The following is a 27,847-nucleotide window of genomic DNA, read 5'->3' on the forward strand; positions in this document are numbered from 1 at the left end:
TCTTCTTGAATTATTATCTTATCAACGTTGTAAAATGTTACGCTGCACCAACGACGAGGTTCATCAACTGTTTTCTTTTCTAATTGCCCGTACTAATTGGTGGAGGGAAAATCTACCTTCTATTGCTTGTGATTAGTGCATGGGTAATGTTTAGTCCACTTTGTTATTGGTTCAAAGTCAAGTAGGTATTTAGTAAATGTTTTTTTGTGTGTTTGGATGAATGCGTATCTCGTTTGCAGTTTTTTGTTTGAAATTCGCGTTTCAAGTCGATTGTTTTTGACTCTCGTTTTCAATACCATCTTAAACTTAATAAACAACAAAAAACAACATTTGTTCGTTCTCTTCAGAGAGTAGATCTTGTCTGTAAACGTTCGAGGGATGTTTGATAATGACAATGTAGAATAGAATAGTATGAATTGAAGCAATAAAAGTCTAAAAGATACAGGAATTTAATATTGTTTAAAAATGAAATTATATATAAAATATATTAAATTTTTATAAAAAAAATACGTTTAATGAAGCGAAATTAATCCTTAAATTACTATTTAATATAAAATCATTAAGACTTCTCAACCGATTTAGCTGATGGTCATTGTAGTCAGTGCTAGATACCTTTATTATTAGCATTGTATTTACTACAATGTTAATACTATAATAAATAAATTAATAATAAACCTTATGATGACTGAATGACTAGATGTGGTGGTTTGTAAAACGCATTTATGAAACGATTTCATTGATATAGGGATAGCACGAATATATACATCGTCCAACATAATGGATTCTAGATTTTTCAAGTTGGTCTTTGCAATCTTTGGGTGGAATAGTGCAGGGCATGCTAAATATCTGTTTTAATAATTTGTTTTGAGCAATCTGTAATTTCTTAATATGGATATTGGCTAAAGGTGCACAACTAATAGTTGTGTCTGGATAATTTAACAGGAACATTTACTAAGTAAGTTCTATTTCAGAGTGTAAGCCGTTTTTATTGCCTTTTGTTTGACATTTAATTTTTTAAATGAGTAAAATTTTGAATACGAATTTCTGTAAGTCCCAATTTATATTAGGCGAGTTTAATTGCGGCAAGTCTTTGTTTGATGGAGAGAGGGGCAAGGGGAATAGAACTTGAAAAAAATTGCTCGTACCGACAATTTTCTGGCAATTCGTTTTGTGATTTTTGTTTGTAGTGTCAGTAATTTAAAATACCAATCCATAACATTGTCAAAAAAAAATAAATATATTTTTGAAATCGAATTGCCTTGTATAGACGAATGAAGCAAGTTCAAAAGAGAACGATAAAAATTGCCGCAAGTAAACTCGCCTAATATAAATCAGGACTAATTTCTTAATATTTACATTAATATTTTTGTAAGTTAATTCGGGGTAGTTCCAATTCCAATTTTTTATATCTATTGCTTTTAATATATAATTATGGAGCTTGAACTTATTTTGCATGGATAGAAATATTATTGTGTACAATATATTTTTATAATTAATAATTTATTATAAACTTAATAATAGTAGTATAAATTATAAATAATAATAATAAAAAAAATCATAAAATACAATACTTTATAGGGTTGTCAAGGAATTATGGATCATAGTTTTTCCATTACACTATAAATACAGTACGATGCTTATATAGGTTAACAGATTTCCAAATAGAAATTTCTTTATCATATACAGCTTTATTATGGACATCAATCCACCGTGAATTTGTTAACTCTTCCCTTTAAAGTCATTCCGAACCAAAACTCCCAGCGAATTTATCCCTTTTTACTTTTCTCTTATTATGAATCAAGTTCGAAAGCGAAAAAAATCCGCTTTGGGGAAAAATTAGTTATTCTGGATTACAGGAAGTGGGAGAATGTGTTGACATTTTGTGCGAACTACTAACTACTAAAATATAAGTATTAAATATTTTTATGAAACATATCTAAATAATACTTATTCTATGACAATTTTGAATAATTTAAATGGTTGTATGAATATTTTTAACCTAAAAACAAAAATATAATGCCATTAGAAATCCTATTGATAACGTTGCATGCTCAAGAACATAAAGCTAAAAAAAATACTTTTTATTTCTAATTTATCGTATGCATGATTTGAAGGACGAAATAAAGGAGGTGGAGCATATCATAAAATAATTGGCCACTTTAAGAATTTGGAGACATACAATTTAGAAATTACGTAGCATAATTACAGAAGGTAGTCTCATTTGAGAATTTGATGATGGCAACCCTTTTTAATTTGGAACTCATTTATCAATTTTAAATAACAACGTTACCTATAATTCGACGGGGCGTGCAGAAAAATTCAACTTCCCCACTTTTGTAAAATGTTGTGTACGGCCGTAATACCCAAATACGTCGAATCCATATATTCAAGCAAATAATACAATCCGCAAAACAAAGTTGAACATTTATTAAATTAATTCAAATATTTTATGTTCACATTCGAAATTTCATATTTTCTGAATGTTTTGTTTTTATTTTCAACAAAAGAAAAATACAAAAAAATCGTTCTGTCAAAGTTGAAAATTTTCAACTTGAAATTTTGTACGCTCGACGTATTTCGGTAACATTCATATATATATACATGTGTTCTACTTTTGTGGTGAAAAACGTCGAACGAGCTAGTCGAATTTTAGGTAATAGTACGTTTACATTTAACCAGATTTCATTAACCCAGTTGGTCGGTCGGTTAACCCGGTGAAAAAGTTCTAGTGTACATGCGGTTTAAGGCTGTAACATGAAAAATAAATTCCATTAGACAGCCTTACTTAAAATTCAACTAGCTCGTTCGACGTTTTTCACCACAATAGTAGAACACATGTGTTTATATGAATGTTACCGAATTACGTCGACGTACGAATTTTCAAAGTGGAAAAAATTCAACTATGACAGAACGTAGTTTTGTTTTTTTTTCTTTTGTTGAAAACATAAAGAAATATAATTTTTTTTCAATAAGAATATGAAATATTTGAACCTATTTTATAATTTCTTAATTTTATTTTGCGATTTTGTTTAGTTCGCTAAGAGAAATGGATTCGACGTATTTGGGTAATACGGCCGTACAAATCATTCTGCCATAGTGGGGAAGTTGGATTTTAGGTAACGTTGTAATCTTATGTATTTCGATTGGCATATTTTCAATAAATTAAACAAAATATGTTTATGTTTACAGGCAGGGAACTTCAAAATATTTATAAATATAAATGATTTAGCAATTTTTGAATCTCCCATTTTTTGCTTCTCCCTAATCATTCAAATTAAGGAGAGAATGTGAATATCCAAAATAATGCTGAATACCTTTTTACTTTCTCTTGAATATCTAAACCTCCCTCGTATATCAAAACAAAAATCTAATAGGTATGCAGCTTATCACAAATTCAGAGTATGTTCTATGTCATATGTATATGTACATTTACTATACTTTGCGTGATCTCATTTAAATCACATATACATACCTCAAAAAAGGTTTAATATATTTTAAATATGTATTAGTGCACATGTCTATACTTCCAAAAGAAATGTATTTAAAATTTATTGTTTTGTTATAGCTTTCATATAACATAACCAGTTTTAGGAGTTTTTTAGGTCTATGGTTCGGAAACTCCCTTGCTAAATATATTATATTTTAATAGTACGTTTACATTTAACAGGATTTCGTTAACCCAGTGGGTTTCAATAGTCAATTCCTTTGCATTTATGTCAAATAAAACCTCATGAAGCAGGTTAACCCGGTAAAAAGTTCTAATGTATATGCCGTTTAAGTCTTTCAGTATTTTACGACCTCACGTTCACGTTTCATAATTGTAATACTATAATTACAAAATAACAATTTCTTTTACTTGTAATACCCTCCAGCTCGAGGTGTAAAATACCTCCGGAATGGAAGTAACAAACATTTATATTAATATCGACATTTCCTGTATGTATGTTTCAAGGTTTTGCTAATAGAAGCGGATTTTAATAAAACTTTTGTAAATATATATTTCGTATGCAAAAAATGTTTATTTTATAAAAATAATTTTATAATAATTATTCTTCCTTGAATTTATATTATTACATTTATATAATTTGTAGCAAATATCATTCATTAACAAATTGCAAAAAAATAAAAATTTTCTTATTGTATTTGTGAGATGTAAACATGTGCGCTTCTTTAAATCCACCATGGTTATATGATTATAAATGTATTATATGTACATTTCATACAGATCCATTGAATGCTCCGGCTATCAGTTCACTGCCAGATAATATACAATCCGATGCAACAAACACCTGAGATTCCGTTAACTTCGATATTAGATTACATGCTGCAATTTCCGCATACGTAATGCCACCTACCAAATATACAAAAATATTGCGATTTTTCAATGGTAAATCTTTGGCGTTTCCCTGTTTTACACTTTGACTATACGATTTTATGGACTGGCCATTAATTTGAATTTGCTCAATCATTGATAGTTTGGTAACTAATTCCTCAACATTCGATGATTTCAATAGAAATGAACACAGTTGCGCCACCAATGGTATATAAAGACGATTGAAGACATAACTCGGACAAGCCGTGGTGTTTGACATTGTGGTCGACCCTGTTGTTGAAATCGAAGCCGAAGATGATGAACCCATTGATATATTATCCATTTCTTCCGCACCAGCCGTGGAGACCATTAGTTTTAATCGATTTGCATTGGCTTGAAACTGGGTTTGTTGAAATTTGGGTATATTAAGGGGTATATTGGAGAGGAGTTTTGTTGCCTTTTTATTTAGTGGTGTAGACAATATATTTGCAGTCTCCTCTCCGGGAGTTGGCAACAAACCTATTTGTGATAGATTTTGAAACACCACTAAATATTTCAAGCCAAAATAATTACAATAATTTCTTATGAATTGAGATAGTTCATCGGATGTAATGCCAGCGCATACATGCAGTAGACACAATAGTCGTAAAATATTATATTTATGTCCATCTGTTGTCAGCAATTCATCAATATCTCCCAGTATTTTCTTACGTGATACATTGTTTAAAATATCCTCCTCTAATGACTGAACTCGGCGATAATTAGAACCAAGCATTTCGATAACTTTTTCACTGGCATTTAGGTGTCGCAATAACTTCGTTTTCATTTCTGTAATTTTGGGCAATTTACGATTAACATAATCATGCATTTCGTCCAATTTCATATTGTTGAGTTTTTGTAATTCCATGCTAATTGATTTGGCCTGTTGACGTATTTGACTACTTGCAGCGGCAAAATGTTTGTAACGATTTTCGGCATAAATTTCATCATGCATACCGCTCAATCGTATCGTTGTTGGTTTAATATTCTTTTGATCGTTTTTATTCGGTTTCGCCTCTTTATCCCTTTTAGATGGTGGTATCGAGAATATTGATAATTTTTCTTGTAAGATCTTGTTTTTGTTTAGATCTAATTCAAGCATGCCCGCATTACTGTTAAACACTTCTAATAGGAGACCGGAATATATGGCAGGTGTCAATAGAGGCGAAGCGAAATCTTTGTCACGATCGATTATTAACATGGTTGAGAAATCCGGCTCGTTATTATCATTCGATTTTTTTGGTAGTGAACCCAAATTGTTTAACATCTTCAAAATGTTTTCCGAATGAGCACCATAGGTCAAAATAATATTTGGTCGTCCACACAGTAGGTGTAGTACACGTAAGCTGTGACTAATTGTGGGTATTAGAGAACAATCCGAACGCATAAAAGCTGTAGAGAAAACCTTAAAAATAGAGAGTTGATTTTTTTTTTTTAATATTAAGTTTTTTATAAATATGCTCCTGCTATAAGTTAAATGAAAATGATTCAGAAAACTATACGATTCAATCTAATTAAAAAAAAGAAAATACTACTTACATTTTGCACTTCCATGCTTAGTAATCCTTCGTCCAAATAAATAAAATCCCAGCTAAATCTATGAAGACCGACAACACCGTACAGACCTTCGTGTTCCAACAACCGAACAAAATATCCAAAACATGAAGGTACACAAATTATATGATAATATTTGAATGATGCATCATCTGACATTGATGATTGTGCCTCTGTGCTTCTGATCAATTTAATTTGATCCATTATACGATAAAATAGGTTCAGGTCACTGCGGATCATATACAATTGAACTTGGTCGGAGGAACGTGTAATTGCATTGTTGGAATCTAATTTGAAAATACGCTGTATGCCCTTCAGTCTAAAAATTGGGATTTTGGATTAAATTAATATAAACAATTATGATTATGAATTCCAGTACTTACTTTAACCACGATGCTGCACAAATATGTTCTAAGGGTTTAATAAGATTAGGTTCAATAATCAAGTCTTTTTTGCCAGGAATGGAACAGAGAATAGCCTGTAATTTCTCCTGAGCTATTAACTGAAAACCTTGCAATTTCTTATCCAATGATGACGACTGCATCTTGTCTGATGTCACATTTATGCAGTTTCTCCAGAAGTGTTTGTGGGTTCTACTTCAAAGAAAGGCGAAAATATAATTTTTGTTGGGAATAGCTGACGGTGACAATTACGTTATTACGTACAATGAGAAGAAGGAAAATCATCGATAAATATGAATGAAAAAAGCAAAAACAAAACAACAAAAATTTTGTTTAGAACGAAAGAATAAAAGCGAAAGGTGTTTGTTGTTACTCGTATTTTTGTTTTCTTATTCATTCGTAATATTCGACAGTGATGGAAAATGTTGAGCTGAGATGGATCGAAAGTTACGAAAAACGTATGGAAGGAAATCATGGTACAATAATAGGTTCGTTCGTTTACTCAATAATTTGTACGAATTTGTACAAATTATTACAAAATGTTGTTCGTTTACCTAAAAGTCCAGTAAAAGAGAGTGAATTGAGAGAGCAGATTTGACAGTTGTGTTACTGAAATTTACTCAGTAAGAATTTTCTTGTATGTACCATCAGCTGATATTTAATCAGCTGTTTTGTTATGTTTTGTAAACAAACAAAAAATTGTTCTCAAGAAAATTGATTGTTTTGTGAATTTTATTTTGATTTTGTATCATTAAATACCAAAATGGATGAATGGATGAAGTATTTAAAAATAAGGTAATACAAGAGTAATTGGCGAACGATTTTTAGGTTCCAAATCCAAGCAAAAAAGTGTGCATCCCTAACATGTCTGGAACACCATCGGTTATGTCCACCCCCATATCAATTGCAACCCTTTTAAATGTTTGTGGGGGAACAAACAACATCAATTTTCCGCTTGTTATCCTTTTTTCTAATAAAAATGCTGTTTTTTAGTTTGCGCCAATTTGTTTGTTGTTTTAATCATCTGTGTCGAAACAATTTTTTTACTGGATGTTCTTCGTTTACTTTTTGCAGTTTTCTCTCTTGAGAAGGAAAAATTCGTATTTACTCTCTGCAAATTCTTACTGAGTAAATATTACTGAGAAAGTAAACGAACGAACCTAATTTCAAATTTACATCGATCAGAGTTATGGACATATACACAAAGGAAATGTCAATTCAAATGAAAGAACAAAAGGCGCATTTACACTGAGCGTGCTTTATCACAAATCGCCATTTAATCGTCGGTTAAGTTGACATTTTCTTGGAATATATTTCAAATAAATTACGATTTATGTAAAATCGTTGACTGAGATTTTATTTGACAAATGCCAATCTCGGTTATGCATAGAAAATTCATTTATAAACAACCAAGGAAAAATTTGAGATTTTGGAACTTCGTAGCGTATGTGTTTAGAAGTATTCCAAAAGTTCAGTCATTTTTGTGCTGACCACTGAATGAATTATGTGTTGTCACATACAGTGAACTCACGATACTGTGAACTAATTAATGACATATTTTAGAATTGGTTCACATTTTCGATTATACAAACTTATTTACCGCTAAGTCCCTGATTTATTAAATACTTTAATGTCAGTTTGAGAGTTGACATTATCGATAGTTCACTGTAGTTTTATTCCATACATTCTTTTTGAAATACATAATATATTTTAATTACATTTTTGTTGTAAATTAATTTATAAAAATAGCAATTAAATTCTTAGTATACGTCCCATTGTGATAGTCTTATCACCTGTTCAACTGACAGCGTCTAAACCATTTAATGTCGGAACGTTTTTGTGTTAATTTGCATTTATGCTTTGGCCCCCACATTTTAAACAAAACGAAGAAGGTAGAGTTGGGCAATCTAGTACACGTAGCGGATCGATCATTCTCGTTTCTTTTTTAAAAAGGAACTAGTTCCTTAATGTAGTTCCTTTGAACTATGTAATTACTTCATAATTAAGAATGAGAGAGGGAACAACGCTCGTCTGTACATGGCATTAGACTTTTCAATACAAAAAGTCGATTAATCGAAAGTCGATTTACTTATCCCTAATCATAAATTTGCCTAAACCTCATTCGTAAACAACACGGTTTCCATTTAGTCTCTATCCCACCTCATTCGTAAACTTTCGGTTATACCATTTTGAGTTCATCTTCATCGGCCATTTTGTCTTCTTCTCCCATTCGTTAGCAGGTGGAACTTTTTTCAATTTTTTCAGTCGTCGTTTTTATTTTAGCTCCGTTCCAAAACCTAAAAGAATCTACTAATTTTACAAGTTTTGCAACTTTTTACTCGAAAACCGTTCCTGAACCCATAAAACTGGTAAAGCATTGAATCAAATTTAAGAGAGCACAAAACAAAATGGCTTTCTCTTTGTAAACTTTTTGTTATGTTGATTTTGAAGTATTGCCATCTAATTTTGGCATATTTACTAGATTTGCGTTCCCGAACTTTTCAAATTATTTTGTACTCTGAGACTTGAAATGTTTCCCTTTTACTAGCTTTACTATTAAACAAGTGAAAAAGCGTTAAGTTCGGCCGGGCCGAACTTTGGATACCCTCCACCACAGGTATACTGACAGGTATTTGAAATGAAAAAGTGGACCGATATTTATAATTTTAAATAGTGCAATATGAACCCAATGTACAAAATTGCAGCGAATTCGGTTGAAAAGCACGCTCAAGAACCCCAAAATACCGAAATTGGGGGGTACCCTTATATGGGGGATATCCGAAAAAATTGACCTATATTTAAATTTTTTTGTGGAGAGATTTGGTACCTGCTAAGAACTCAAAATACTAAATTACAGCCAATTCGGTGAAAAATACGATAAAAACCCAAAAAATACTGAAAATTAGGAGGTACCGTTATATGGGGGCTACAAGAAAAAGTGGACCTATATTTATAATTTTTTGTGGATACATTTACTACAAATTCGCTTGAAAAAAGCGCTCAAGAACCCCAAAATACCGAAAATTGGGGGGTACCCTTATATGGGAGCTATGCCTAAACGTGGACCGATATATCCCATCTTCGAACTTGACCTGCCTGCAGACAAAAGACAACCCTATGCAAAATTTCAGCACCCTATCTCAATTCCTTCAGAAGATAGTGTGATTACAACAGACGGACGGACATGGCTAGATCGTCTTAGAATTTTACCCAGATCAAGAATATATATATATATACTTTATAGGGTCGGAAATGAATATTTCGATGAGTTACAAACGGAATGACAAAATTAATATACCCTCCATACTATGGTGGAGGGTATAAAAAGTACTGGAACAGACCATTTGTTGGCGAAGGTTTGCGTACGACGTCGCTTGAGTCTTGGCAGAACGACGATTAACAAGCGAATTTTATGAAGGCTGGAGTCTTGGAGGCTTCCCACTGTTCTTTTGAATCTCTCTCTCTCTCTCTCTTTTATCGTTCTTTTTGTTTTCCTTTTTTTCATAAAGTTCCTTTGGTACATATTGTTCCTTTACTCCATATAGTTCCTTTGCTCCATACAGTTCCTTTGCTTCAAATAGTTCAAAAAAGGAACTGGATCAGAGAAAGGAATTATATTAATTAAAGAACTGGAACTAGTTCCGTTCGTTCCTTTCTCGGAATAGTTCCAATGAACTAGTTCGTTCCGGAACTACCCAACTCTAGAAGAAGGAAAATGGTTCGCGTTAAAAATAGGTAAATATATAAATTAAAAACCTAGGATACATTTAAAAATAATATATCATTTACTTTCAGATATATCGTAGTTCGGATTATTCCCAAGAACACAAATCTCAACGTGCTGTATCTCAAAGAACAAGTGTTGGCCAAGTGTGTACTGTCCCATGTAGAAAAATATTACGGTGTATATGGTGTCGGACTATTGGAGCATGGCTTTCGTGTTAAGTACTGTAATGAAAGAACGAAAATAGCAATACTAAGATGTTCACATCATGCTTATAGATTTGTTACCAGTATATTACCACTACTCACAAGTGTGAGTATGCAGTGTAGCAGCAGATCAAATTGTTATTTGTTCCTAATAACTCTCATTTAATATTTTAGGTTGGTGATGTCCCTGCTAAGTTCAATACTATTTATACTGGCGCAACTATAATGCAATGTAATAAATTTATTATTAAACATCAGCAAACATATTTGGATCGCATGGTTGGACAAGTTGTTTCAGCCAAAGAACGACAGGAAATGATCAAAAGAGTCATGGAGTTCGATATAAGTTAGAAACGTTAAGAATTTTGAATTGATTTATTGTAGTATATATATTTTTTATTGTAAATATAGCTATACTTAAACACAATAGTCTATACTAAAATAATTGTTACAATTTGGTATAAAATTGAGTCGTAATTATCTACTATTTTATGTCGTTAAACTTCGACTAAATATTTACGCGATATTGACGTTCGTCCATTGAAGGTAATGTGCTTAATTTTATGTTTAATATCGTTTAGCGTCAATTTATGTTTCTTACTATAAACATTTAGATAAATTCCCAGAACAACAATAAGACCGGACCAAACATATCTGTAAAAAAAACGCGATTTAAAAAAGGTGCCATATTTGAGAATATTATAACTACTTACTGTATGGTAAAGGGTTTACTAAAGAATATAAAGGAAATTGCAATTGTGACAGCTTTACGGGCTGTTGTTACAGTGGCAGCAATAGGAGCTCCACTACTTTTTACCAGTGCCAATACAAAATGAATTCCCAAATATCCAGAAAGACTGAACAAAAATCCATAGAAGAATGCTTCTTTGGAGTGCTGTAATAAAACAATTGTGGATTATTTATTTTTTTCGCGTATATAATGTTCTACTCACCTGCAAACAGAAGGCAAAGTCACTAAAGAAATTACCCGTTACCATCATAATGACAAACAAATATATGAAACCCAATCCATATGAATACAATACAATTTCACTACTTGCTGCTTTATGTTCTCGCATTGCCTTTTCCTGTACATTGCCAATGGCGGCATCACACAGCAAGGCTCCCGATATCATTGCAACACCAAACAAATTGAAATTCGGTGACACCTGGGAATCGGCCAACGTAAACCATGCCAAACCAATACACATCGCCAAGGCTGCTGCGAAATCTAAAGGCCCGTAACGTTTTCCTTGTATCAGAATGCTACCGATCATTACCGGTATTAATTTACAGCACTTAAAAATAACTTGTGTGGGATAATTGAGATAACCCAAACTGGAGTTTGAAAGGCCCATTGTACCCAGAGTTAAAAAAACGAAGAAGGAAAATGGTTCGCGTTAAAAATAGGTAAATATATAAATTAAAAACCTAGGATACATTTAAAAATAATATATCATTTACTTTCAGATATATCGTAGTTCGGATTATTCCCAAGAACACAAATCTCAACGTGCTGTATCTCAAAGAACAAGTGTTGGCCAAGTGTGTACTGTCCCATGTAGAAAAATATTACGGTGTGTATGGTGTCGGACTATTGGAGCATGGCTTTCGTGTTAAGTACTGTAATGAAAGAACGAAAATAGCAATACTAAGATGTTCACATCATGCTTATAGATTTGTTACCAGTATATTACCACTACTCACAAGTGTGAGTATGCAGTGTAGCAGCAGATCAAATTGTTATTTGTTCCTAATAACTCTCATTTATTATTTTAGGTTGGTGATGTCCCTGCTAAGTTCAATACTATTTATACTGGCGCAACTATAATGCAATGTAATAAATTTATTATTAAACATCAGCAAACATATTTGGATCGCATGGTTGGACAAGTTGTTTCAGCCAAAGAACGACAGGAAATGATCAAAAGAGTCATGGAGTTCGATATAAGTTAGAAACGTTAAGAATTTTAAATTGATTTATTGTAGTATATATATATTTTTTAATTGTAAATATAGCTATACTTAAACACAATAGTCTACACTAAAATAATTGTTACAATTTGGTATAAAATTGAGTCGTAATTATCTACTATTTTATGTCGTTAAACTTCGACTAAATATTTACGCGATATTGACGTTCGTCCATTGAAGGTAATGTGCTTAATTTTATGTTTAATATCGTTTAGCGTCAATTTATGTTTCTTACTATAAACATTTAGATAAATTCCCAGAACAACAATAAGACCGGACCAAACATATCTGTAAAGAAAAAAACGCGATTTAAAAAAGGTGCCATATTTGAGAATATTATAACTACTTACTGTATGGTAAAGGGTTTACTAAAGAATATAAAGGAAATTGCAATTGTGACAGCTTTACGGGCTGTTGTTACAGTGGCAGCAATAGGAGCTCCACTACTTTTTACCAGTGCCAATACAAAATGAATTCCCAAATATCCAGAAAGACTGAACAAAAATCCATAGAAGAATGCTTCTTTGGAGTGCTGTAATGAAACAATTGTGGATTATTCATTTTTTTCGCGTATATAATGTTCTACTCACCTGCAAACAGAAGGCAAAGTCACTAAAGAAATTACCCGTTACCATCATAATGACAAACAAATATATGAAACCCAATCCATATGAATACAATACAATTTCACTACTTGCTGCTTTATGTTCTCGCATTGCCTTTTCCTGTACATTGCCAATGGCGGCATCACACAGCAAGGCTCCCGATATCATTGCAACACCAAACAAATTGAAATTCGGTGACACCTGGGAATCGGCCAACGTAAACCATGCCAAACCAATACACATCGCCAAGGCTGCTGCGAAATCTAAAGGCCCGTAACGTTTTCCTTGTATCAGAATGCTACCGATCATTACCGGTATTAATTTACAGCACTTAAAAATAACTTGTGTGGGATAATTGAGATAACCCAAACTGGAGTTTGAAAGGCCCATTGTACCCAGAGTTAAGGTAGCGAGAATGACGTAAGTTCTCATTGGTATTTTTCTTTGCGTAGCGGGCATACCACTACGTCTAGCTTCTACATGGCGTTCGATTACTCCAAAACATATATAATAACCGAACTGAATTAGTGTTAGGAACCATCCATACGATTTGAATTCCTCTTCTGTGAAAATTAATTCTTGCAAATATCCATAGAGTAAATATAGAACAAAAACTCCGGCACAACTTAGAAGGAATTGGGTTGTCTTATTGTAATTTGTTAATTCAAAACATAATATTCTCATTTCCGGAGGATCTTCGTCAATAGAAGATTTTCGTTGTTGGCCTTCACTGCCATTGGAATATTGGCCGCTTATTTGTATTACGTTGGGGTTACTCATTGTATAAGTGCTTGGCTTTATGATTCCTTTTCTAAAATATTACACATATCTTGCGGATTTTTTTATCACAGATCAAATTCAACTCGAGAGGATGGATGAACGTCATACAAAGTGAAGTGTAAACGTCAACAGAGATTGTTTACAATTGTTATTGCGCCGGTCTGATGGGAATAGGGTTCAGCAATTACCATTTCACTCTTGCTCAAGGCAAGAGTAAAGCGGACCCATCGGTAACAACGGACGACCGCTGTCAAAACAATAAAAATAAATATTTTTTTTTATAACTTTTAGGATTATTACATTTTTACATAATGTGTACATTTCTTTCTTTCATTTAACATTATTCCCTCTACTCTCCTTTTTTCTTTTTTTTATTGTATGCCATGGGCTTGCTAAATATGACGGCGTTCCTATGAATGTACTGGCGGCTGACTACTTTGACTCTGCACCGCTACTACATCATACGGTTCATTGTGTTCAATCGTTTTCCCTAAACGTCAAATCATAAATATGGCGTCCTAGAGAAAAAAGTATATTTCTTTTGACAACCGCAGTAAAATTCGTGACATGTTTTGCGTGAATCTTTAGAATTTGTATAAAAAATATAAATTATTTCATAAATAATTGAGATTTTAATAATAAACCGGCTATAATGGATGGTCCCCCACCGCCTAGAGGTAAAAATCAGGAATAAATAGTATTAGTGACAATGGAAAACCACACGCCTCTTCATTTCTATTTCGATAACTAAAACTCCCTTTTTCTTCCTTTGTAGATGCGAGCCTTCGCAATATTATAGACAAATTGGCAGAGTTCGTTGCCAGAAATGGACCGGAATTTGAAATGATCACCAAACAAAAACAACAAAATAATCCAAAATTTGAATTTTTATACGGAGGAGAGTATGCGGCGTATTATCAATATCGTGTTCAAGCCGAGCAAGTTTGTAAGCCTGATCAAATTAGTTCTTATTCAACCGGCAAATTAATAAATACCACATTGTCGGCATATTTCAGACTTAAAACAACAGGGACAAGGTCAACAAGGTGTTGGTCCAATGATGCATCCACAGCAACAAATGCAACAATACCAAAATCAACAGCAGCAATCGGCACATTTTACCCAAGGACCACCGCCAAATATGTTACATCACCAAGGCGGTGGACAAATGATGGATGGAAACAATTTCGCCATGAATCAACCACCTCCTAGTCATCAACTTTGGAATAGCGCACCGCCATCATCAGGGCCAATGAATGTTGGAATGCCGCCGCAACAGCATCCCCAACAACAACAACAGCAGCAGCAACAACAATCCGCACAGCAACACCAACGACAACAATCACAGCCACCCAATACCGGAAATATTGGTGGAAACCAACAGTCTTTGGCTATGACCATAACGGCACAAATAGAGGCGATCAACATGCAGCAAAATACGCTGCGAGAACAAATACGACAATCGGAAGCAAATTTAACTGCGCAACATACGGTAAATGTTTTTCCATATCCATCTCTTTTATATATCTATACATATTTATATAATCCATTTACGAAGATATTGCATCTTTTGCTTTGAGAAGAGATAGGTACAAATATGTTTTTATGTTAATATACTGTGGGATAATGCTTTGATGTATATGTGGAGTGAGAGGGTGAAATATAATATTTAGATATTTTATTTCATAGTTTTCTGTTTCGGAATTTGATATTGTTTGTTGATTAAATGCAAGAAAATGCAAAAAAGTTTCGAATTGTGGATATTCTATCCATATGTCTACTATGGTATTTTGCGTGCTTAGATTTATTATAAATATTGTTACGATCTTGGGTTTTACTAAATCCCGTGTAGACGTTGTTTTATTTCCCGATACAGTTCCTACCAAATAAAACGCGGGTTCGTTCTGATTACGATTATTACAATGATTTTATTCACACAACTTTACTTTGCACTTTACTTTACACGACGGTTTCAATTCGCGATCTGATTCACAACTAACTCACTGCCTTTCCATTCCCTCTATTTATATGAGCCCTGCCTGCCGCTACAGAAGTTTCTAGACGATCTGGTAACACCTAGATCACGAACAATCTACCAATGCAACAAACACATTGAGTAACAATAACAACAACAAACTTACTGAGTGAACAATAACAACAACAAACTTGAGTAAACAAACTTACAATAACAACAACACATATACAGGCGAGGGAATAACAATGAAAGAGGAATAACAACAACACATATACAGGCGAGGGAATAACAAAGAAAGAGGAATAACATTTAACAAGAATTGTACGACAATAACAAAATAGAAAATGAGAGAGGAAATGGAAGGATGTAGAAAAATCTATACAGTGGTTGTTGTTGTGAAGTTATTCAAATAAACTGCGTAGTAGAAATTTACGTTACAATTCAAATTCTTAAATTAACGGAATTCATCTAAATTAACTTAAATCTAAAGTTATATTCGTAACATTGCCCCCCGCTTAAGCCTGTTCGTCCCGAATAGGCACAGTTCCCGTTCCGTAGGGGGTCAGCCGCTCCAAATGTACAACTTTCATCTTCGACCTGGGACTGTCGCTCCTCTGGATGCGATAAACCACATCATTTATTTTCGTGACAATCTTGTAGGGTCCTTCCCAGTGCGTTTGCAATTTGGGGCATAGTCCTTTCTTTCGTTGTGGGTTGAACAATAGTACCAGTTGCCCTTCTTGGAACCCATCGGTATTTGCCGCTCGATCGTACCTTGCCTTCATGCGGTTGCTAACCATTTTTATTCGATGGCGAACTGCATCGTGGACTTTACTAAAAGAGCTTTGACTGTCTTCATCTTGGTTCACATCATTTGGGGTAGCACCGAATATCAAGTCGCCAGGTAGCTTTAATTCATTTCCGAACAGAACTTTGGCTGGGGTCCGGGATGTGGAATCATGAATGGCCGATCTGTAAGCCAGTAAAAACTTGGGAATATGCTCATCCCAGTCTCGTTGGCCACTGTCCACCACTTTCCGTAGATGCTCTTCCAGGGTGCGATTGAATCTTTCCACCATGCCATCTGATTGTGGATGTAGGGGCGTCGTTCTGGTTTTCTTGATTCCGTAGGAGTCACACATTTCCTTGAAGATCGCTGATTCAAAATTCCTACCTTGATCGGAATGAACCTCAGATGGAACACCATAGCGACAAATCCAATTTTTGCTGAACACATCCACAATTGTCCTGGCTTCTTGATTTGGGATAGCATAAACCTCCGGCCATTTACTGAAGTAATCCATGACCACTAAGACATACCGGTTCCCAGAGTCGCTTGTGGGGAACGGTCCAGCTACATCCATTGCGATTCTTTCAAAAGGGGCTCCTGAATTATACTGCTGCATGTAGCCTCGACTCTTCCGTGTTGGACCTTTAGCTTTTATGCACCTTTCACAATTGGCGATCCAGTCGGCAATGGATTTTTGACAGCCGACCCAGTAGAATCTCTGCTTTACCTTTTCAGCGGTCTTTGCTATGCCAAGATGTCCTCCACTTGGCCCATCGTGAAACTCCGACAAGACATCTCTTATTTTGGAGTCTGGGACGACGATCAAGTTCCGGTGAGATTTACCGTCCTCACTTTCCCATTTGCGATATAGGCAGCCATCTTTTATAAGTAGACTGTCCCACTGGGCCCAATAGGATTTTAAAAGAGGGCTTTCGGAGGTAATTTCTTTACGACTAGGTCGCTTGCCCGTTTCAATGGCCGAAATTACTTTGCCCAGAATGGGATCTCTTCGTTGTTCCGTCGACCAATCTTCACCCGACTCAAACTGCAATAGTCGGACATCAACGATATTCTCCTTATTCTCAGCCTTTGAGCAGTGCCTGTATTCTGCCTTGCATGGCCGACGAGACAGGGCATCAGCATTATCGTGTTTTCCGCCTTCTCTGTGCTCGATCCTGTTTAACGGTGACTCATTGGTGGACTGTTGAGCCATTCTTCTACCATCTTTCGTTAGAGGTGGTGACGATGACCTGGATCGTTTGCGCTTAGCTCTGCATTCGCGCGCAATATGACCTGCTTTATCGCAGTTGTAGCATCTAATCCTGCGCTTAGTCATCCCTACTGACTTTGTTTCTTCTATTACCCGCCTCATGGCGTCCTTGATCAAGTTGACGAGAGATTTGTGTTCGTAACATTCGGTCTCCAGTTGGCTAATCTTGTGGGTCTGGGGCTTAACAATCATTCTTGCCATCTCTTGGGCAAGGGCAAACGACACAGTTTCTGCAAATGACGCTTTTGGTGACGCATATGTTGCACATTTAATCTCAGGGTCACGTATGCCATTCACAAAGGTTTCGATTTTCATACGGTCCAGCAATGGGTGATTCTCTCCTGGATACGCCATTAGCACCAAACGTTCCACCTCAGCTGCGAAGTCTTGTAACGTCTCGTTTGCCCTCTGTACTCTTCCCCTTAATTCCATAAGGTAGATGTTTTGTTTATGTTCGCCACCGTACTTACGTTCCAGTGCAGCAATAACATCTTCATAGTTGTTCCTAGAAGCGACAGGAATACTCCGTATAACATCAGCAGCACTGCCCTTCAATGCCAGAAGTAGTGCAACCGCTTTGTCGCTGTCGTTCCACGTATTTCTAGAAGCCACTGTCTCGAACTGTAACTTGAAAACATTGAATGACGTAGAGCCGTCGAATACAGGAGGTTTGATTTTTAGTGCGTTATCAGGAACTCGCACCGGACCACCTTTAATTTCCAGTTCCGAAATTTTCTTCTCCAGATTCGTAAACCTGTGGTCGTGGGCCAGAAATTTCTCATCCACAGACAGAATCTTCTCGTCGACCGACTGCACTTTCTTATCCAACTCTTTAATTTGGACCTCCACGGTTTCCACTCTCCTTCCAATAACTTCTGTAATTTTCTCGAGTTTCTCGTTCATTATTCTCGAATTTTCGTCAAACATTCTACAATTCTCCGCCTTGAGTTCATCTAACTTTCTGGAATTCTCTTCGAACATTCGTCTCGAGTTTTCTTCTGACTTTCTGGAATTCTCTTCGAACATTCGTCTCGTGTTTCTGGAATTCTCTTCGAACATTTTAGCCAGCATTTCTCTGAAATCGTCACCCCTGGCAGCTACTGACGAGACTTCCCCACCGTTGGATTCGCCCATTTCCGATAAATCCACTTCATCCTTACTGTCAAACTCATATGTATCGATGTTCATACCACGGCGCTCGAACTCATCCAACAGACGTTTTTGTAGCTCAGCCTTGTTGCCAGTAGAGGACAATTCCAATTTATTCAGCTCCTTCTTCAAGTCTTCCACTCGTAGATCCTTAAACTTCATCGTAGTATTATCGTAATCTCACTTCCGACACCAATTGTTACGTTCTTGGGTTTTACTAAATCCCGTGTAGACGTTGTTTTATTTCCCGATACAGTTCGTACCAAATAAAACGCGGGTTCGTTCTGATTACGATTATTACAATGATTTTATTCACACAACTTTACTTTGCACTTTACTTTACACGACGGTTTCAATTCGCGATCTGATTCACAACTAACTCACTGCCTTTCCATTCCCTCTATTTATATGAGCCCTGCCTGCCGCTACAGAAGTTTCTAGACGATCTGGTAACACCTAGATCACGAACAATCTACCAATGCAACAGACACATTGAGTAACAATAACAACAACAAAATTACTGAGTGAACAATAACAACAACAAACTTGAGTAAACAAACTTACAATAACAACAACACATATACAGGCGAGGGAATAACAATGAAAGAGGAATAACAACAACACATATACAGGCGAGGGAATAACAAAGAAAGAGGAATAACATTTAACAAGAATTGTACGACAATAACAAAATAGAAAATGAGAGAGGAAATGGAAGGATGTAGAAAAATCTATACAGTGGTTGTTGTTGTGAAGTTATTCAAATAAACTGCGTAGTAGAAATTTACGTTACAATTCAAATTCTTAAATTAACGGAATTCATCTAAATTAACTTAAATCTAAAGTTATATTCGTAACAATATTTTAAAATAACTTGTTAAGAAACTGGCGTATTTTGCAGTTTCTGCTAAATGTTCCGCTTAATATTTTCACTGTAGAGGGCGTATCCATCGCAATTTTCCAATTCAAAATACGAAGAAGATGTGTTGGAAAACACATATCCTATCCCTCCGAATATACTACTTTACTTATATTTTTATTTACTTCTATTCTTGGACAGCAATAAGACAGATGTAAGACTGACTTCGAAGTATTTTCAATTTATCTCAAAAGTATTTGTCAGATTTAAAGTTACAATTATGGTCAAAGCTAACCCTTTTATTCGAATGTATACGGAAGTTAATCCGACCCAAATCATTTCAATGTTTTTCTCACTTTATTGCAAAGCAGCAATTATGTGTGGACAAAGCTAACCCTATTAATTGAATGTATACGGAAGCTAATTTTGACTCAATTTGATGGACTCGGGTTTTCCGAAAGCTAATTTAAACTAGTGATCATTAAAGGTCCAATTTTTTTTTCTGTGTCCTTGGGACTATTTTCGGTGTGTTAATATTTGACGTTATCGGAAGTTGCAGTAGAGTAACTTCGGGTAATGTGGACCATACGTCTAATGTGGACCACCCCCATATCTAAGAAAATGCTTGAAATATGTCAATGCCGCCTTGATAAATGTTTTCCTAATTAGTGAAAACAAACATCAAACTTGGTTTTTAATAAATAATTGCAATGTTGAAAATGTAGCTCAGATTGAATAAGTGTGATTTGAGAATTTTTTAGCACAACAGTCGAACGTTTTTGCAATCGGTGATTTTTAATTTTTATTTATTTTTGAAGCCGATAATTATTTTTAGATAAAAATATTCAATGTCGGGTAATGTGGACCACTATAAAGAAGTGGGACCTATCACAACCAATCCATAACCTACCTTTAACTTACTGATCCTCATTGTCAAGCCACTCAATTTAAAAAAAGAAAATGGTGGTCCATATTACCCGAAGTTACTCTACATATTTCTCAAATATTTATTAAAAATCATATATCTTTTATTATTTCTTTCAATATTTTTCGTCAAGCGTCAGATCAACTGTTGTTGCGAGTGGCCAACATTGCGCCCTATTTTCAATTTAGAGAGCGAAGTTTTAATTCTCGTGCTTTTTTTTTGTATATTCAGCTACTCCATTTAAAAACATATCGGATATGCATAACATATCTGCCTGTGCTTTGGTATATTATCAGCTTTTTCTTAAACTATCCTCGAAAATTGTGTGGAAAGTTCTCTCGTTGATAGGTATTTCATTGCATTCGATGTATAACGATAACGTCTTTGGTATTGTCTCAGCCTTGGTTGTACCGACCATGCTGATACCCTGATATCTAAATATACGAAAAGTTTGTTTGTGGTTTGGATGCTCATCGGGTTCTTGGGATATGAGTGAGATATTCCTACCAGTTTACATCAACTTAAGCCATTTTGATGATGGTTGTTATGTTTTAGTTATGATTATATAAAGGTTTTTGTGTTTCTCTCAATTCAGTTGAAATGCATTAAATAAATGTCTTCCAATAAAAACTGTATTTCTCAAATTACATTGCGATTTTAACTAGTCACTTATCAGAAATAACAAAATTTAAAAAAAAATCCTAAAAAAATGGCTGCTGCTGTGTTCACCGTCTTGTATGTAAAATATTTTGGCTGTTTGGTCATCGTTTCTTTTTTTTTCTATATTTGTTTAAATATCTTTCTTATGTATATATTTCCTGAAGTAACAAATCGGGGGATACAAACTATTCTTTAAGAGGGGGATGTATATTTTTCCGAATATAATCATATGCTCCTATATTTAATTTTATTTTTCTTTTTTACATACCATTAAATACATTATGAAATTTCTACATTTAAAATTTTACTTTACTTGTATATTTTTTATTAAAAAAACCAAACTCGAAAAATCCCAAAACTAAAAATCCATAATATCCGCTACAAAAACAAAACACATATAAAACTGTTTGAAATGCATTTGCATTTAAACAACAACATATGTCTCTGTGCAAAATATATTTGTTGCAATCCCCTATCAAATATGAAACTGAATTTTCGAAAAAATCAAACAAATACCATAAATATTGAAACCAACACACAATGGGACATATTTAGGCACTGGTGACACAACAAAAGAAACAAATTGAAGAAGCGATAGAGGAAGCACAAAATAAACAATTGGAAAAACAAGCCGAGGAACAAAATATCTCCCTTAAAGAATTTGATGGCATATTGCAGCCGATAATTGATGCCTGCACCAAGGATAGTATTTCTCAAGGTAAATATAAAAAAGAAACCATATCATCAAATAGTATTTATTTTGTTCCATTCTAAATTTCTCTAGTAGAAGTTAACTTTAAAAAAAAATATTTCTTTTATTGTTGTAATACCTATACAATATTTTTACATATATATTTAATTTTTCTGTTGGTTGGCAAATGAAGTAATATTTTTAAATGTTGCAATTTTAGGCAAAAACTGGATATTACAGCATTCATCCGACAGCGCTAAAAACAATGTCGTTTTACAATATCTTTTAAAGAAGTATGCGTGTTACTTATAAGTTTGATTTGAAACTAATTTTTATTGTATTTATAACTATTGTATACTATCGTATCTACTACTACTACCACTGTTGAATAACTATGTTATTGTTCTGAGACCGATCGAGGTTTATAAAACAAAACCGCTCACATCAAACTACTGCCTTATAATATGTTGTTCGTTCGCTGCATATGGAGAAGGACTTTTGCTTATTGTTGTTACTGGATGTTGTTACATGATGAGTTGTAGTATTTCATTTGTTTTATTTTGGACTTACGTACTAAAGAGATGACGGACTACTCTTACCTTAAAATAAACATGACATGACCATTTAGATATTAAAATGTATTTCAACGCCTACAACTCTGAAAGCAGACGAGCGAACAGAGCAAATCGAAAAACAACAACAACAAAAACATATTCTTTATTAATTTATTTTTAGGGCTTTGGCAGATGGTTCAACATTTCAGCAAAAATTGCATCTTATATATTTAATTAATGATATACTGCACCATTGGTAAGTATATATTTTGTTTTATTTGTTGTATACGTTATACGTTTCTAATATGTTATTGTTGCACTTTTAAATGTGAAAAGTGAAAATATGGCTTCATAATAGAATTCTAAACCGCTCCATTCACAACTGTTAAAACAAAATAAATGATATTATACACACTCGTTAAACAGTACTAGTTCCATATTTTCCAAGTACTCCCAAAAGCCATCGTCTGAATATAAAACTATATAAGAAATCAGTTGACAAGTCTCTAACCCACAAACGCAAAAAACATTTTCAATTCACATTTACAAGATAGCAACAAACAATAACTGTCCTTCAAAGGGATAATAATTTACAGTACGACAATTTAATTCCTTTTATTTGTTTACAATTTGCTGCAAGCTTTAAAGGCCTTTGTGCATGTCCAGCATTCCTAAAAAATGAAGCATTAATAATTATTGATTATTTTACAGTGTTCGGAAAAATGCCAATGATTTGAAGAATAGCTTAGAGAATGTGGTTATTCCAATGTTCTGTAGTGCCGATTTAAGTAAGTTTCTCAACCGAACTAACCTTACGAATATTCTCTAATTACACATATATATTTTCCCAAAAAAAAAAAATATAGTTGCCAATACCGATCAGCGGGCTAAACTAACAAAACTCTTATCTTTGTGGGAATCGAAAGCGAAATTTTTCGATGCATGCGTTATATCGAAACTACAATCACCGGATTCCTCAATGCAAGAGTATAAAACAAATTTGCAAAATTTACATCATGAAACGACAAGCAAATTTACTCAGGCTCTGAAAACGCAAATGGATAAGTATGATATTCTCAAATGGAGGAAAGCTCCTCTGGAAGCATTCATATAACACAAATTCATTCGTATAATAATACTATATATTTTTTTAGCTATAAAAAACAACATCAAATGTTTATACAACATGCTGCACAACAGATAACACAATTGGAACAACAAAAACAACAAATGGAACAGCAAATGTTGGCAAGTGTTATGCCAAATTCGGGAATAATGCCGTTAGGAAATCAGCAGCAGCAGCAAACACAAGCCAAAACTATGCCCACGTTAATGGGCCAAAAAATGGCAATGCCCCCTATGAATGACACGGATCCGTTTGGCAATTCAGCGGCACATACAAATACCAACAATGCTCAATGTTTTCCAAATGCCCCAGCAGCTGCAGCAAACAATTTCTTTATACCGGATTTATCAAAGCCACCACCGGGCTTTGTTAATCCTGCTGCCACCGCTGGGTCAGGTGTGGTGGTGGCCAGCAATCAACAAATTCCACCCCTAATGCAACAAACTCCTTACGCTCAAATGAATAGCAACATTCCGCAAAATCAAGCCATGATCAATGCTCCACCTAATTCCCTTAATCCTGGAGAAATCCTGAATAATGTCTCCAATTTAAATGTGGATCTTCGGAATGTTGCTGCCGCCCTGCAAATGGTACAACAACAACAACAGCCAACAAATGCTTATGATAATCAAACAATAACACCACATGCCATGGGCCCAGTTGATGATGGCCAACTATCGTCGAAAGAACCTGAAGAGGATCCCAAACCTTCGGCTGCATATTATGATTTACCAGCCGGCCTTATGGTGCCGCTAATACGTTTGGAGGACTACAATTATAAGCCCTTAGATCCGGAGGATATTCGTTTGCCACCACCAGCTCCACAAACGGAAAGATTGACAAATGCTCTGGCAGCTTTCTATTCATTACCCACACACGATAGGCCAAGAGATAAGTAAGTAAAAGTGGTTTTGAGCCGAATTGAAATTTAAGGTGATTTATGTATATGTCATTTTTTCTGTATTTCAGTGAGGGCTGGGAGAAATTGGGTCTCTACGAATATTACAAAGTCAAAAATGCTGCACGTAAACAAAAGGAAGAAGATATTCGAAATGGAGTTCGAGAAAAATCACGTTCACCAAGTCCAATTGTTTTGGAAAAACCAAAACCCAAAAAGACAAACAAACGGTGCTATAGGTAATTTAAAAATAGATACATATCTTTCGAAGAATCTGGCGTACAGTTGGTGAATTAATGCCGATATAAATATGTTTTTTTATAGATCCAAGAGTCGTAGCCGTTCTGCTTCGCCTCGTAAGTCGAGGACGCGTTCAAGATCACGCTCTCGTTCGCCAGTACGTGCCACACCGAATCGCAACGACAGAGGAGGAGGTGGAGGCGGACGTAATAATCGTTACAATAGAAGAAGCCGTTCGCCTAGACGTTCCCCTCCACGAGACCGAGAAAGGGAACGTGACCGTGACAGAGAAAATGATCGCAACACAAGACGTGAAAGAGAACGCTCAGTTACACCTCCAAGCTTTTTGTAAGTAGGCTGTTTTATAATTCTTGATGAATTCCTTCTTAACTCCAACTACCTTTTTAGAGGAAGTACTTTTGCAAAACCAAATGATTTCATTGACGAATCAAATAAAGGGCATCAAATGTTAATGAAAATGGGTTGGTCCGGCGCTGGTACCGGTCTAGGTACAAAAAATCAGGGTATTGATCAGCCCATATCCGGCGGTGAAGTAAGAGATCGAAAAGATTTATACAAAGTATGTTGATTCCTGCCATTGAAATTTTTATCATTTTTAATTCAATGTTTTTTTTTTTGTGTCCATTTGTAGGGTGTCGGTGTTAATATGAACGACCCATATGAAAACTTTCGCAAAAATAAAGGCGCCGCATTTGTTTTTCGTATGCGTACACGTGATGAGAAAAGCTAAAGACATTTATACAAAGTTATATTTAAGTGGCTAAGTTAATTACATATTTTTTTGTAAAAAAATTAATGAATTTTAATGCAAGTCAATCATCATTTTTCATTTCATCTTTTATAAAAGAGATTATGTGCTATAAAAAGATAATTTTTTGTTGTTGTGACATGAAATTAAGATCAACAAATATAGTTTGCATTTTGAAATTGTGTTTGTTTTTGTTATTATGAAATAGTAGAGTGCACAAATACAATTGGCTAGAGCAATATAACGTAGGAAATGGAACCAATATGAGGAAACTGCGGTGACATTCATTCATATAAAAAATATGTAGCTGGCTGGGTATATTAAAACAGTAAATCAGCGGGTAATATCAAAATACTCCAATACTATTGGATTTAAATTTAAATAAAAAAAATGTTTTAATCTAATGATACAATTAATCAAAACTATGATTTAGAGCTCAGAATTCCCCTATCCATATGTGTCTGAAACATAATCTGGAGGTCTGAAGTTGTAGCCAATAGGACTAGCTCATACTGATGATAAACATAATTTCCTTCCAATCCCCAGAAGGTTTTTGATATGGATTGGGTCATACTCTGCACATTTTTGGTAAGCCCCGTCTTGACCCGCTTTGGAATCGATTGACTTTTAAATTTATGCATTAAAAACTACGCTTCATACAAACATAACAAATATACATCTTTTTTATTAGGAATATATCAACAAAACCACATTCTACAAAGATTCAATTAAGCTTCTATACTCAATGCTGTGTTGGCAGCTTTAGCATTGACTTTTTCTAAAATTTGAACTAAACCTTTTCCGGGTCCACACTCAAATGTTCGCGGGAAATCAAGGCCCTGCTGACGTTCATACATTTGATGCATTGTCTGTTCCCATTTAACGGGGCGAACAATCTGCAATTTAAAACAAAGAATTTTATTTAATTAAAAAAAAAAAAACACAAAATATCGCGGAAATTACCTGTTTCGGTAGCTGTTTCAATATGTGCGGCACATGCCTATACGGCTTTCCATCAACATTGGAATAAACCCGTATAATTGGTTCCTGTAGGGGAATTTTCTTTAGGGCCTTTGCAAACGGTTCTATGGCATCTTCCATAAGTGGTGTGTGAAACGCTCCACTGACTGGCAATCGCTTGATTCGCCTTATTTTCAATGCCTTGGAATTTTTCTCTAAGAACTCTATGGCCTCGATATTACCCCCAACAACTTTACAGTGTGGAAACATATAATTCGATACACCACAATAGGGATTTTCAATACCCTTGTCAACGCACCATTGAACTGCTTTGGCACATGCGGCACCGATTTCCGTATCCGGTCCGTACAGAACCATTGCCATACCACCGGCTACACGATCACAGGCCACTTGCATAGCATTGGCACGAATCTGTACCAATTTCAGGGCCTTGTCGAATGGCAATACTCCGGCAAATACGAGCGCTGTTATTTCACCCAAACTGAAGCCAGCAGTTGCCACACACGTATCAATCGCCTTGGGGCGTTCCTCTTTCAGCTGCTCTAGGGCGGCAAGTGACGATACCATTACAGCATGTTGGGCATGTTCGGTGCGATTTAATTTATCCACTGGTCCTTCCAGACATAGTTTTAACAAATCATAACCCAATACTTCATTGGCCAAATCAAAGATACGCCTTGCTTCTGGGAAACGCATCAGTTTACTGGCCATGCCAACATACTGGGTACCCTGGCCGGGGAAAAGTATTATGGACGTTTCTTTGGGATCGATTTTCGGTCTCACTACCTCATCGGGTTCCAACATATTCTGTAACAATTTAGACTGGCCGACTGAATCAGTCGCCTCTTCGACTTTGGTCTCGGGAACTTTGCTGCTTTCATATCGTCTGTGTGACAAACGTTTCAAGCTGGAAATAGTTCTAGTACGTAATGGGTTCAAAAACATCTTGAATCTATGTGCGTCCAATGGACAGATTTGATTTTATCACCGGTCTCTTACAAAATTTCAACTATAAGTCCATGGCCATGACAAATCTTACGCCGTACAAACATGGTGTGGAAGAAAATAACAGATAAAGATATGATCAAAACAAAAGTTCCGTCAAAAGTAGGGGGTTAAGAATCGAAATTTTTTGTTTACAGCTGATTCGCAACTCAACATATGATTGTTTAATAGGCAATCTACCATGCATGGTACAATTATAAAAGGTAACAGCAAACCCCAGCTGATTTGATTCCAACGTAATACTAGTGTCAATATGAATTTGACAAATTATGTTTTTAATAATCACCCAATAGGAAAATTGGGATCGCATACAATTTGAAATTGTTCATTATTAAATGTGCTCCTGTATTCAATTTACTC

At 34.9% G+C, this 27,847-nt stretch overlaps 7 protein-coding genes across 7 annotated transcripts; 3 read left to right on the forward strand and 4 right to left on the reverse strand.

Moving 5' to 3' along the window:
* Positions 1-4,217: 4,217 nt before the first annotated feature.
* LOC133324752 (vacuolar protein sorting-associated protein 33B) lies at positions 4,218-6,449 on the reverse strand. The gene is made up of 3 exons (XM_061533592.1): positions 6,289-6,449; positions 5,891-6,224; positions 4,218-5,756 (listed from the first exon to the last, which is right to left on the reverse strand). Exons 1-3 carry the CDS (start codon positions 6,447-6,449, stop codon positions 4,218-4,220), a joined length of 2,034 nt encoding a protein of 677 aa, XP_061389576.1.
* A 3,572-nt stretch (positions 6,450-10,021) lies between these two features.
* Positions 10,022-10,590, forward strand: LOC133324774 (ribonuclease P/MRP protein subunit POP5-like). Its single transcript, XM_061533613.1, has 3 exons — positions 10,022-10,041; positions 10,102-10,342; positions 10,411-10,590. Exons 1-3 carry the CDS (start codon positions 10,022-10,024, stop codon positions 10,585-10,587), a joined length of 438 nt encoding a protein of 145 aa, XP_061389597.1. The 3' UTR covers positions 10,588-10,590.
* A 131-nt stretch (positions 10,591-10,721) lies between these two features.
* Positions 10,722-11,609, reverse strand: LOC133324766 (adenosine 3'-phospho 5'-phosphosulfate transporter 2-like; the record flags this gene model as incomplete). The annotated part of the gene is made up of 3 exons (XM_061533606.1): positions 10,722-10,890; positions 10,950-11,131; positions 11,190-11,609. Coding segments are annotated over 3 exons (759 nt in total), but the record flags the coding sequence as incomplete, so codon positions are not given.
* A 17-nt stretch (positions 11,610-11,626) lies between these two features.
* LOC133324767 (ribonuclease P/MRP protein subunit POP5) lies at positions 11,627-12,192 on the forward strand. The gene is made up of 3 exons (XM_061533607.1): positions 11,627-11,646; positions 11,707-11,947; positions 12,016-12,192. Exons 1-3 carry the CDS (start codon positions 11,627-11,629, stop codon positions 12,190-12,192), a joined length of 438 nt encoding a protein of 145 aa, XP_061389591.1.
* Positions 12,193-12,341: 149 nt separating this feature from the next.
* On the reverse strand, positions 12,342-13,599 carry LOC133324768 (adenosine 3'-phospho 5'-phosphosulfate transporter 2-like). The gene is made up of 3 exons (XM_061533608.1): positions 12,801-13,599; positions 12,561-12,742; positions 12,342-12,498 (listed from the first exon to the last, which is right to left on the reverse strand). The coding sequence occupies exons 1-3, from the start codon at positions 13,593-13,595 to the stop codon at positions 12,342-12,344; spliced, it is 1,134 nt and encodes a 377-aa protein (XP_061389592.1). The 5' UTR covers positions 13,596-13,599.
* Positions 13,600-14,247: 648 nt separating this feature from the next.
* LOC133324769 (calcium homeostasis endoplasmic reticulum protein) lies at positions 14,248-25,492 on the forward strand. Its single transcript, XM_061533609.1, has 13 exons — positions 14,248-14,272; positions 14,371-14,541; positions 14,612-15,087; positions 21,779-21,941; positions 22,135-22,207; positions 22,650-22,724; positions 23,180-23,256; positions 23,335-23,533; positions 23,623-24,489; positions 24,564-24,731; positions 24,817-25,080; positions 25,141-25,312; positions 25,385-25,492. The coding sequence occupies exons 1-13, from the start codon at positions 14,248-14,250 to the stop codon at positions 25,481-25,483; spliced, it is 2,829 nt and encodes a 942-aa protein (XP_061389593.1). The 3' UTR covers positions 25,484-25,492.
* A 732-nt stretch (positions 25,493-26,224) lies between these two features.
* On the reverse strand, positions 26,225-27,334 carry LOC133324751 (probable malonyl-CoA-acyl carrier protein transacylase, mitochondrial). Its single transcript, XM_061533591.1, has 2 exons — positions 26,465-27,334; positions 26,225-26,397 (listed from the first exon to the last, which is right to left on the reverse strand). The coding sequence occupies exons 1-2, from the start codon at positions 27,284-27,286 to the stop codon at positions 26,230-26,232; spliced, it is 990 nt and encodes a 329-aa protein (XP_061389575.1). The 5' UTR covers positions 27,287-27,334; the 3' UTR covers positions 26,225-26,229.
* Positions 27,335-27,847: the final 513 nt, after the last annotated feature.

The sequence above is a fragment of the Musca vetustissima genome, unplaced genomic scaffold (genome assembly GCF_032173495.1).
Source record: "Musca vetustissima isolate MV318-11 ecotype Yass unplaced genomic scaffold, APGP_CSIRO_Mvet_v1 utg2274, whole genome shotgun sequence".
Classification (NCBI taxonomy): Eukaryota; Metazoa; Arthropoda; class Insecta; order Diptera; family Muscidae; genus Musca; species Musca vetustissima.

What these genes read in the sequence shown, in the direction of transcription:
- LOC133324774 (XM_061533613.1), top strand. Translation starts at nt 10,022, where the DNA reads ATGGTTCGCGTTAAAAATAG. An exon ending in ATGGTTCGCGTTAAAAATAG is followed by an intron (nt 10,042 to 10,101) that starts GTAAATATATAA and finishes ATTTACTTTCAG; the next exon opens with ATATATCGTAGTTCGGATTA. An exon ending in TATTACCACTACTCACAAGT is followed by an intron (nt 10,343 to 10,410) that starts GTGAGTATGCAG and finishes TTAATATTTTAG; the next exon opens with GTTGGTGATGTCCCTGCTAA.
- LOC133324751 (XM_061533591.1), bottom strand. Translation starts at nt 27,286, where the DNA reads ATGTTGGAACCCGATGAGGTAGTGAGACCGAAAATCGATCCCAAAGAA. An exon ending in TGAAACAGCTACCGAAACAG is followed by an intron (nt 26,398 to 26,464) that starts GTAATTTCCGCG and finishes TTTAAATTGCAG; the next exon opens with ATTGTTCGCCCCGTTAAATG.
- LOC133324769 (XM_061533609.1), top strand. Translation starts at nt 14,248, where the DNA reads ATGGATGGTCCCCCACCGCCTAGAG. An exon ending in AATGATATACTGCACCATTG is followed by an intron (nt 22,725 to 23,179) that starts GTAAGTATATAT and finishes ATTATTTTACAG; the next exon opens with TGTTCGGAAAAATGCCAATG. An exon ending in GTTCTGTAGTGCCGATTTAA is followed by an intron (nt 23,257 to 23,334) that starts GTAAGTTTCTCA and finishes AAAAAAATATAG; the next exon opens with TTGCCAATACCGATCAGCGG.
- LOC133324767 (XM_061533607.1), top strand. Translation starts at nt 11,627, where the DNA reads ATGGTTCGCGTTAAAAATAG. An exon ending in ATGGTTCGCGTTAAAAATAG is followed by an intron (nt 11,647 to 11,706) that starts GTAAATATATAA and finishes ATTTACTTTCAG; the next exon opens with ATATATCGTAGTTCGGATTA. An exon ending in TATTACCACTACTCACAAGT is followed by an intron (nt 11,948 to 12,015) that starts GTGAGTATGCAG and finishes TTATTATTTTAG; the next exon opens with GTTGGTGATGTCCCTGCTAA.
- LOC133324768 (XM_061533608.1), bottom strand. Translation starts at nt 13,595, where the DNA reads ATGAGTAACCCCAACGTAATACAAATAAGCGGCCAATATTCCAATGGC. An exon ending in ACTTTGCCTTCTGTTTGCAG is followed by an intron (nt 12,743 to 12,800) that starts GTGAGTAGAACA and finishes GTTTCATTACAG; the next exon opens with CACTCCAAAGAAGCATTCTT. An exon ending in AGTAAACCCTTTACCATACA is followed by an intron (nt 12,499 to 12,560) that starts GTAAGTAGTTAT and finishes TTTTCTTTACAG; the next exon opens with ATATGTTTGGTCCGGTCTTA.
- LOC133324752 (XM_061533592.1), bottom strand. Translation starts at nt 6,449, where the DNA reads ATGCAGTCGTCATCATTGGATAAGAAATTGCAAGGTTTTCAGTTAATA. An exon ending in TGTGCAGCATCGTGGTTAAA is followed by an intron (nt 6,225 to 6,288) that starts GTAAGTACTGGA and finishes CCCAATTTTTAG; the next exon opens with ACTGAAGGGCATACAGCGTA. An exon ending in TAAGCATGGAAGTGCAAAAT is followed by an intron (nt 5,757 to 5,890) that starts GTAAGTAGTATT and finishes TCTATTTTTAAG; the next exon opens with GTTTTCTCTACAGCTTTTAT.